The sequence below is a fragment of the Trichosurus vulpecula genome, chromosome 9 (genome assembly GCF_011100635.1).
Source record: "Trichosurus vulpecula isolate mTriVul1 chromosome 9, mTriVul1.pri, whole genome shotgun sequence".
Classification (NCBI taxonomy): domain Eukaryota; kingdom Metazoa; phylum Chordata; class Mammalia; order Diprotodontia; family Phalangeridae; genus Trichosurus; species Trichosurus vulpecula.
The window spans coordinates 57,014,636-57,024,929 of NC_050581.1; the positions used below are offsets into that span (position 1 = coordinate 57,014,636).

General features: G+C 40.8%; 1 protein-coding gene across 2 annotated transcripts; it reads left to right on the forward strand.

Annotated features, from left to right (window-relative positions):
- The first annotated feature begins 1,289 nt into the window (after window positions 1-1,289).
- Window positions 1,290-9,952, forward strand: LOC118831740 (zinc finger protein 239-like). Of its 2 annotated transcripts, none has more exons than XM_036739176.1 (4): window positions 1,290-1,352; window positions 3,390-3,478; window positions 5,663-5,789; window positions 8,159-9,952. In XM_036739176.1, exons 2-4 carry the CDS (start codon window positions 3,446-3,448, stop codon window positions 9,157-9,159), a joined length of 1,161 nt encoding a protein of 386 aa, XP_036595071.1. In that variant the 5' UTR covers window positions 1,290-1,352; window positions 3,390-3,445; the 3' UTR covers window positions 9,160-9,952. The 2 variants fall into 2 exon arrangements, with proteins under 2 accessions (XP_036595071.1, XP_036595072.1); XM_036739177.1 differs by having other exon boundaries at window positions 8,162-9,952.
- Window positions 9,953-10,294: the final 342 nt, after the last annotated feature.

Below are 10,294 nucleotides of genomic sequence, written 5' to 3' on the forward strand. Positions count from 1 at the left end.
GCAAATTATAACTTTGGGCAAGTTAACATCCTGGGGTCTCACATTTCTCTTCTGTAAAATGAAGAGGTTGGACTAGATGGGCTAATGTTCTGTTCCAAGCCTTACACAGGCTGGTCCGGTGGTGTAGGTTTGGGACTGGAACAAAATGGAGACACTTGGAGACCATCTTGATTCTCAGTGAAGAAGTTTACTTAACAATAGCATGGAAAGGACAAAGAATTTTGGCATTTAAGTCAAGCACAGTTTCCCTGCCTCCACGTTTGCCATACTGGAATTAAGGCATTACATTCCACTGGGGGATGGAGGTGAGGGGACATATAATACAGCCTCAAACACTTTAGGTCTGTGATCTCCGGAATGCCGATATTTCCCACTCCATTGTGTCTGTCCACACTGTGCGGCTCCTGTCCGTGTCCTCCCATAAATTCACCACCAGTTGCTGCATAACCACCTCCGTCTTTTCTTCTGGTGTATTTCTTTGAAGTCCTATTTTATTCAGAGCCTCCTGATCTCTTTGTTATGTGTTGCAGCTTACACCCAAAAGGTGACCTGTCCATTGCCCTCCCCCCTTTCAATTCTTGTACCATGAATAGCAGAAATAGACGTGCAGTAGCAGCAGTAGAATGTTGATATATTTTAAATGGGCCCTTTTTAAAAGACAAATTTAGGATGATTAAAAAGTCACGTAATTTTCCCAAAGCAATCTAGCCCATCTCCTGAGTGCAGCTCATCGCCCATTTGCAACGTCTAAGATCTTCAGGCTGTCCTTTTAATTGTTGATCATCCTCTAGATAAAAGGCTTTCTTCCTCCACTAATTTTTTCCATGTGTATAATTAGGTCAAATTCTCTTGAGTGGTTATTTCCATCCAGGAAGCAATGAAATATTTGATGTAATCAGAACAATGTTATCCACAAACATAATCTCTGCATAGGAATCCCTCTCCAACTTGAATCCAAGTTGGATCTCAGACAGAAAATGCATTTTTTTATTGGAGCTCAGCCCCGTTTTATGCCTCTCCTGACATTAGGGGAAAAGGAATAAGTATTTATGTTGCACTTACTATGTGCCAGGCACTGTGCTAAATAGTTTTTACATATATGACCCTCACAAGTCTTCAAGGTACGGGCTAGCCCCATTTTACAGTAGAAGAAATTGAGGCAAAAGGAGCTGGGGGGTGGGGAGGCGGTGGGTGAGGGGAGGACGCGGTGCACCCTGGGATTTGTAGTCCAGGTACGTAGCCCAGGTACGTAGTCTCCTGCCTTCCAAGCCCAGCTGTTTCCGCTTCCTTCTGCTCGGTCCCCCCAGACGCCGGCGAGGCTGCTGATTGCTAGCGACTGGCTCCCGCAGGCGGTGAGCGACGGACCGGGAGCGGGGAAAGGGGTCCTACGCCGGTCGGCCAGGCCCGATGGGGGACGGTCTCGTCTCGCCCCGCCCTGGCCGTCAGAGGAGGTGCAGAGTTGCACACCTGGTCCTAGAGGCTCAGCGCGCCTCAGTTTCCCCCCTCGGCGCTTGTAGGGACTGGCCGTTCACCGACCCTTCCTCCTCCCCACTGGACAGAGAAGAGAATAAAAAACCTTCCCTTAGACCGGAAAGGGAAAAACAAGAGCTTGGGCTTTGGCCAGGACCACCCTCTGTCTCCCCCTCTCCCTCCGGAACACGAGAAGACGCCCGGGGCAGCGCAGGAAAGGGGAACCCAGTGGCGAGAAAGCGCAGGGCGAGGTCCGGTAGCGTCCTGTGCGCGCCCTGGGAGACGCCGAGGGCTTTGCCCCTGTTAACTTTAGCTCGACCAACTCCAGGGTTGAGAGGCTTTGGACTGAGATCGGTCTTGGAGTCAGGAAGATCTGGGTTCAAGTGCAACCTCTGACGTCCTGGTTCTTTGACCTTGGACAGTTCATCTGAGAACTATAAATTTCATTCTATACAATAATAGATATTCATTTGAGTAGCCTAGAGGGAGGAAGTTGGGGAGAAGAATGGGCTTCTCTTATTTTCTAGTTCCAGGGGGCAGCTAAGTGGTGAAGGGGATAGAGAGCTGGACCTGGGATCAAGAAAGCCTGAATTTAAACTGTGTGGCCCCGGGCAAGTCACCTAACCTCTGCCTCAGTTTCTTCATCTGTAAAACTGGGATCATAATGACACCTACATCAGAGAGTTGTTTGAGGATCAAATAGTAATAATTGTAATGAGCTTAGTGCGGTGCCTGGCACATAACAATGGCTATGTAAATGTTAGCTATCATCATTCCTATTCTGGCCAATTTTCAGACTGCATGAGTGGGCAGATGTAAGCGATATAACTTCATTCAACCAGCATCTGCTGTGTGACTAGAACTCTGCTGGGCCTTGGGTTTTTACAAAGACAAAATCCAAACAGCCCCTGCTCTCAAGCGGCTTATACTCTGTCAGGGCCAGGGCAGCTGGGAAAGGGGGTATTTATATAGTGGTATCAATAGCGAATGAATACAAAGTAATTCGGGGATGGGGGGGAGGGAAGGAAGGCAGGCAGACAGACAAGGAATTAACAACTTGAGGATCAGGAATGATTTGTAGAAGATGGTGGTAGCATCTGAGCTGAATTTTGAAAGGAGCTAGGGATTCTAGGAGGCAGCAGTCCGGAGCAATTGTATTCCAGCCATACTAGTATTCTAACTGTGGCAAGTAAGACAGTTTTGCAGTAGACAGTGAGCCTGGAAAAGAAACCTTGGGCAGGAGGGGGTGGGAGGATTGTGAAAGTCTTTAAATGCTAAATAGTGAACTTTGTCTTTTATCCTAAAGGCTATAGGGTGCCCCTGGAGCTTCCAGAGCCCTGTAGCTTTGTCAGCCTGTTCCTTAACAATCAGCAGGACTGCTCTCTTAAGGATGGACTAGATAATGGAGAGTTTGGAGGCAGGGAGACCAAGTAGGAGACTATTTCAATAGTCCAGGCAAGAGTTAATGGGGACCGGGGCAGCCAGGTGGCTTAGTGAATAGAGCAGTGGCCCTGGAGTCAGAAGGATCTGCGTTCAAATGTGACCTCATACACTTGACACTTACTAGCTGTGTGATGTAGGGCAAGTCACTTAACCCCAATTGCCCTGCCTGCTCCCCTCAAAAAAAAAAAGTTAATGAGGACCTGTGCTTGTTCTCTAAAAAGAGGTCTTTTTCTGGGTTGGAACAATAAGAATTAACAAAGCTCTCTATGAGCTTACTGTTGATGGAAAGGCTGAGAACAGGATGAAGAGGCTTTCTTTGGTGCCAAAATGATTGGGTGCTTTTCACCCAGACCCTCTTATTGCAAATGAGCTGATGTCCGGTCATTTACATATTTGAGTCTTTCCTACTACAGCCCTGAGGATACATAATCCCTAGGAGGTAGGTAATCTCTTATGACTTCTTTCTCTTCCTATACCTTGGGATTCCCACCTTGTTCAGAAGGGCATTCTAGAGCCAACTGAAAACCAGGAGATGGTGGTGGCTCTTCCTGCAGGGGAATCCCAGGTGAGCCATGATTCCCCTTGTACCATCTGAGGTCTTGAGTGCTTCTTTGCTTCCTCCTTTCTCTTTTCCTACAAAGCCTCACCTGCCCACATATACAGAAAATTCACTTTCCAGTTTTTCTGATGAGAGAGACTGCTGTCTGATATCCACGATATGTAAGTACCTAACACAAATATATAACTCATTCCTCAATGGATATGCTTCCCAAAAGAGTTACAAACTGTTAATAACCATATAAAATAATATCCCAAATTACTAATTGTAAGAGCCATGCAAAACAAAATGACTCAGAGGTTTCACTTCACACTCAGCACATTGACTAAGATTACAGAAGTAGGGAATGGTCATTGTTACAGGGGCTGTGGAAAGACAAATATACTAATTCGTATGTGGATTTGTGAAGAGGTCCAAGTATTTTGGAAAGCAGTTTCAAATTACACTGTGGAAGTGATGAAAATGTCCATGCCTTTTGATCCAGAAATCCTGCTGCTAGGCATAATAGCCCAAGGAGGTCAAAGGTATAAACAAAGATCCCAATTACACTAAAATATTTATGGTAGCACTTTTTGTGGTAGCAGAGAACGGAATAAAATAGATACCTATTGTTTGGAAAACAGATGAATAAATTGCACATGAATATAATGGAATATCAGAAATGACAAATATGAAAAACACAGAACTAATATCAGAAATGACAAATATGAAAAACAGAACTAAAGGATTGCCCTCTGAGGAGGGAAGGATATATTTGTATTTTTTTTATTTTTTAATTTTAATTTTTTTTTATTTTTAGTTTACAACACTCGGTTTTACATAATTTTGAGTTCCAGATTTTCTTCCCTCCCTTTTTCCCTCCCCAAGATGGCATGGAATGTGATATCTCTTCTACATATAACTTCACATTGAACTTATTTACACACTAGTCAAGTTGTGAAGAAGAATGATGACCAGTGGAATAAATTATGAGATAGAAGAAACAGAACCAAAAAAAAATCCATAAACAAAAACAAAAGAGAGAAAAAAAAGGGAAAAACAAAGGCTAGCATAAAGTGTGCCTCAATCTGCGTTCATACTTCATAGTTCTTTCTCTGGATGTAGATAGCATTCTCCATCATGAATCCTTTGGAGTTGTCTTTGCACCTTGTGTTGCTGAGAAGAGCAAAGTCTATCAGGGTTGGTCATCACAGAATCCATATATCTGTGGTTGTGTATAATGTTCTCCTGGTTCTGCTCTGCTCACTCAGTATTATATCGTGTAGGGTTTTCCAGGTTGTTATGAAGTCTGTATCTGCCCCATTTCTTATAGAACAATAGTATTCCATTACCTTCATATACCACAACTTGTTCAGCCATTCCCCAATTGATGGGCATCTCCTTGATTTCCAATTCTTAGCTACTACAAAAAGAGCCGCTATAAATATTTTTCTACATATGGGTCCTTTTCCCACTTGTGTGATCTCTTTGGGATACAACCCTAGAAGTGGTATTGCTGGGTCAAAGGGTATGAACATTTTTATAGCCCTTTGGGAATAGTTCCAAATTGCTCTCCAGAATGGCTGGATCAGTTCACAACTCCACCAGCAATGTAACAATGTTCTAATTTTCCCACATCCTCTCCAGCATTTATCATTTTCCTGTTTTGTCTTTTTAGCCAATCTGACAGGAGAGATGTGGTACCTAAGAGTTGTTTTGATTTGCATTTCTCTAATCAATAGTGATTTCGAGCATTTTTTTCATATGCCTATAGATACCTTCAATTTCTTCCTCTGAAAACTGCCTGTTCATATTGGAAGGATATTTGTAAATTAAGAGGATGTAAAAAAAATTTTAAAGAAACTTCTATAAATCATTTCTCAAAGGAGATCTTGGCCGATTTCTGGGCCATTCCCTTTGCCTCTTATTTCTTCCCTAAATCATATACATACATATATGTGTGTGTGTGTGTGTGTATTTTGACTAGAGGATCCATCTCCAGTGGTCCTGATCTGTAAAGTGAGGCTGTAAAGCACAGCCCTCCCTCACTTAAATCCAGTTCATTTGCAAGTCATGGCATCATCTTCCTAACATCATGGTCCTCTTCAAGAATGAAGGACAAACAATAATACATTTTGCCTCCAGGTGACTTCCTTCCATCCTTCTAGAATTTATGGTGAAATGCTGATTGAGGATCTTGTATGGTTTCAGGGACTGGTGATTGTTGAGGATCTTGCTGTGTATTTCTCCCAAGAGGAGTGTGTTAATCTTCACCCCATTCAGAAGGAACTCCGCTCAGACATCAAGCAAGACAGTTTCATGGATGTGATACCACTAGGTGAAGATTTGAAAGTGACTTCTCACCCCTTCTTTCCTTTTTTTTTTCCTTCTGTTTCAGTGCCCTTACTATTCTGACCTTATTCAATAAGTAACCTAAGTGGTCTTTAGATTGTTTTTGAAAGAATGTGCACTCTTTCCTCTTCATATTTGGCTGCAAAGAAAAAGCTAATATTCCATGTGGTTAAGTAAACAAGCTGACTATCTAACGTCTTGTGTTCTTGATTTATTTCTGTGCATATTTAGCATTTTATTTTAGAATCATAGCTAAAATTTTAGAATTTCTCTATTTCAACCTTTTGCCCCCAAAGAAGATTTTGTCTAAACTAAAAACATTTAGTAGATTGTCCTTTGCTTCCTGATTTCCAGGGAAAGCTATTTCATAGCCTTCTTCAATAACTTGCTCTAGTGTTTAATAGCTTTTAACAGCTAGGAAATGTTTTCTTTTGGCTAATATAAATATTTTCTCCTGTGATTTGAGCTTGTTTTCATTTCAGATAAAGAATGTCAAGGAACTCTGTTCTTTTTAATAACCTTTCAGATACGTAGCTTATTTGTCTACTGTGCTGAAGCAGAGAGATTAGTCTAAGAAAAACCTGAAGGAAAATTCATGGTGAAAGCAATGCCTCATAATAATGACAGTCAGCAAGTTCTTAATTGTGGCAAACCTCTTAATTCCACTGCAATTTCAGCCTGGTTTTTTTTTCCCCTTAATGTTTCTCAGTGGTAATGGAAAAAAATCCGTCACCATCATCTGACTAGTAGTTCTTCATATATTTGATGATTGGGCTTTAACATTAAGGTTCCTTCCCTTTCCTGGAAGAGTATGGTTCCCACTCCTTTATATTGCTGTTGTGTTGTTTTAGTGGAATTATTGCAAATCTTTATTAACAAATAACTGAATGGTAACAGTGTTCAAGGCATTATAATAGATACTGGCAAAATTTGATTTAGATGGAATCCTATCCATTAAAAAGGAAGAAACTAACATCATTTATGGAGAAGTTTCATTTTCATATATATATATATATATATATATACTTCTCAGTTCCATATTGGAATTTTAGTGATAAAAATGAGGAGTTACAAAGAGGTGAGGGACCAGCTAATTGTTTGGCAAATTCTTTTAGTTCAGTCAAAACTGTTAGTGGAATATTTCCTGTTTTCTTCTCCTATTATAATAGCCAGCATTATCCAAATTCTTCATGGATTGCTAATGAATTTATGGGATTATGAAATGAGGGCAGGTGCATCCAGTTCTGTGGTTACCAATGGGTAAGACCATGATGCCAATGGGAAGCGAGGCTGCAATCACACTTTAATAAGTCACAGAAAGAGGTACAGAGACAAGCCAAGAAAAGGCAGGGTACAAGGGCAGATGGTGTGAGGATGAGGATAGGGTGGTGAATGGAGGAAGAGGTTGGGGAGGAGAGAGATACAGGAGTCACACATATAACCATGGATTAGAGTTGGGAGCACTCGGCAGCAGGGACCTGATTCAGATGGAAGAATACTTAGGCCTAAGGAGAAATAGGCATTAGAGGTCTCATTTTTATAGGGTTTTGATGGGGGGGGAAACTAACTCTTTATCTGTGCAACCTTGGGGTTCATTAACATCCAAGTCATCTCAAAGTTATCTCTAATACTTTAAAGTCAACATATCTGTGTCATCTCAGCACCATTTGGTGTTCTGCTAGTCCAGAATTTTCTGCTGACCTGTAGATGTCTGGAACTTATCTGAGATTTACATATCATAGGACCAAAAGGCCCTGACCCAAAACCTAGATAATTTTCCTGATTTAGCACATTTTGGGGATTTGGGGTATGATACAGTTTGCAAATTATGTTCCTTTGATCTTTGGGGTGGTCTGTATGTGACTCCTAGGTTTTTCTTTGCAATCTTACTCTTGCTATTGTTACTTTATGCTAGCTACTTATACTGCCTACTTAATTACTATGTCGGCTAGAAGGAGAGTGGTTAGGGGGACCAGAACAAGATACAATTTTAACTCACCCCACAAGCTTTGTTGGGCTCAGGGATCACTGAACCTCCTCAGTACATTTCTGTAAACTCAGCAGTTATTGTTAAGACTAGATACAAGGCCTTTTGATTCAAATGACCTTTCACCACAAGTTTTTCCTTCAGATTTCTCTTAAATTAACTTGTCAGCCTTAGCCCAGAAGGATAGAAACTGTTAATGTCATGAATGTTTACTGTTTCTCCTTGCTTCCTTGGTTTATTTACATTGATTATGTATTATTTACATCTTGGGTTGAACTATCAAATGGTTTTTCAGTCCTGTAATTTGTAGCTTCCTTTTTCTTCATCCAGGGAAATAATTATACCTGGAATTTCTCTCTTTGTCTTAGCAGGAGATGAAAACAAAGAGGAGACTCTTCAGCAAGAGAATACAGAGAGAATAGGACCTCTACAAGTGTCTGCAACTCTGATTTCTGAGCTGGGAAAAGTGACTATAGATGAACCAAGAAGGCCTGAAAGGAGAAAACTGGGTTTATCCCAAGAAAAGAGATTTATAAGCCTTTTAGTTACCATTGACAATCCATCTCCATTAAGAGAATTATCTCAGTGCATAGAAAACATAATACTTTCTGAGAGGGATATTTGCCTCCCTGCAGCCTATAGATGTCACGAATGTGGTAAAAGCTTCACTAAGAGCTCACGACCTATTTCACACCAGAGAATCCACACAGGAGAAAAGCCTTACGAATGTGCTGGTTGTGGGAAGAGTTTTACTCAAAGATCTACCCTCTCTACTCATGAGAAAATTCACCTGGCTGAGAGGCCACATCGGTGTGCTCACTGTGGGAAAACTTTTCGCCGAAGTGCCCATCTTATCCGACATGAGACTATCCATACAAGAGAGAAGCCCTATAAATGTGACCAATGTCACCTGTGTGAGAGAAGTTTCCGTAGAAACTCAGATCTTACCACTCATCAGCACATCCATACTGGAGAGAGACCGTTCAAATGTTTAGAATGTGGAAGAAGCTTCAGTCAGAGATCAAATCTTAAGAGAACCCATACAGGAGAGAAACCTTATAAGTGTGTTGACTGTGGGAAAATTTTCCTCCGTAGTTCACATCTTACTCGACATGAAATTACCCATATAGGAGAGAAAATCCACAAATGTAACACGTGTAGGAAAACATTCATTTTATACGCTGAGCTTGTGCAGCATCAAAAGATTCACAAGAAAGAGAAGCCCTATTGCTACAATAAATGCAGAAAAAGCTTCAGTTGGAGATCAGACTTTATTACTCACCAGAGACTCCACTCAAGAGAAACAGTTAACAAGTATCCCACATGTGAAAAAAGTTTCAGGCTGAATTCTCACCTTATGAGATTCTGAATTCTCACCATGAGAGAACCTACACAGAAAAGAAACGCTATCAATGTTCTGAGTGTGATAAAAGTTTTTATAAAAATTCTGACTTCATTATTCATCAGAGACTCCACACAGGAGAGAAACCTTATCACTGTGCCAACTGTGGGAAAAACTTTAGTCGGAATTCGCATCTCGTTCGGCACAGAAAGATCCACATACGGGAGATCTTATATAGCTCATAAGGTAGTTTTCCAGTATTCTGACTGTGTTTAACATCTCTGGGGACTAATGCACCACATAACAATTTTTGACAAGACTTAGGCCCTCCGGATGGGAAAAAAAGCGATGGTATTGCAGCATTTACAGCTTTCTGTTTTTAATTGAAGTTTTTTAGCTCAGTTTTTTTGTGATGGTTTTACTATTTGAAGTGCTTGAAAAAAGTATTTATGAAACTAGGTAGGTGAAATTTTGTGATAAGAGGACCAGATGTTAGATTTGATTCTGAAATGAACAACATTAAAAATGTATTAAAGTTACTAAGGATGGGAGACATCCTTTATCCTTTGTATGAATTAAAGCTATTTCAAGATTGCATTTTTATTCTCACTTCAAACAAAAATGTGTTTCATTACAGTTCAGTCAGAAAACATAAACACTAAAATGTAAAGGGTTTTTTTAAAAGGCAAAAGCTAGGTGTGAGCCCTGTTTGCCAAGCTGAAGTTATATTACTTGTTGCAATCACATTAGGATCATCCAGACTCTTCCTCAGTGCCTTTATATATAACAGGTCCTCAATAAACCTCTTTTGTTTGACCAACTTGTGGCTTTCCAAGTCTTGGACTCTATATATATTTATCCCTGTGCCATTAGCCCTTTTGAGTGGCAAGAACAAATAATAGCTTATACCTAAGACAATTATAGGCTAGTATATTCAGGATAGCTTTAGGCTTTGAGAAAAGCCTTTGTTTGCTCTTGTTTCACTGTTGGCCTTTGCCAGTTGTGCCATTCTGTACTGTGGTTCTGTTGCAAATACCTTTTCCAAGCCATTTCTCCAGTCTGATAGTATCTGGTGTGTGTGTGTGTGTATGTAAGATATCATGGCAGATGGTTGTCTGTCCTTGACTGGGAGAAAACCCCCCTTACTTGCTTCATTCCATTG

Excerpts from the sequence above, each read along its gene's own strand:
- LOC118831740 (XM_036739176.1), top strand. The coding sequence starts at position 3,446 with ATGGTGGTGGCTCTTCCTGCAGGGGAATCCCAG. Across the intron at positions 3,479-5,662 it reads TTCCTGCAGGGGAATCCCAG|GGACTGGTGATTGTTGAGGA; the intron begins GTGAGCCATGAT and ends GTATGGTTTCAG. Across the intron at positions 5,790-8,158 it reads CATGGATGTGATACCACTAG|CAGGAGATGAAAACAAAGAG; the intron begins GTGAAGATTTGA and ends TCTTTGTCTTAG.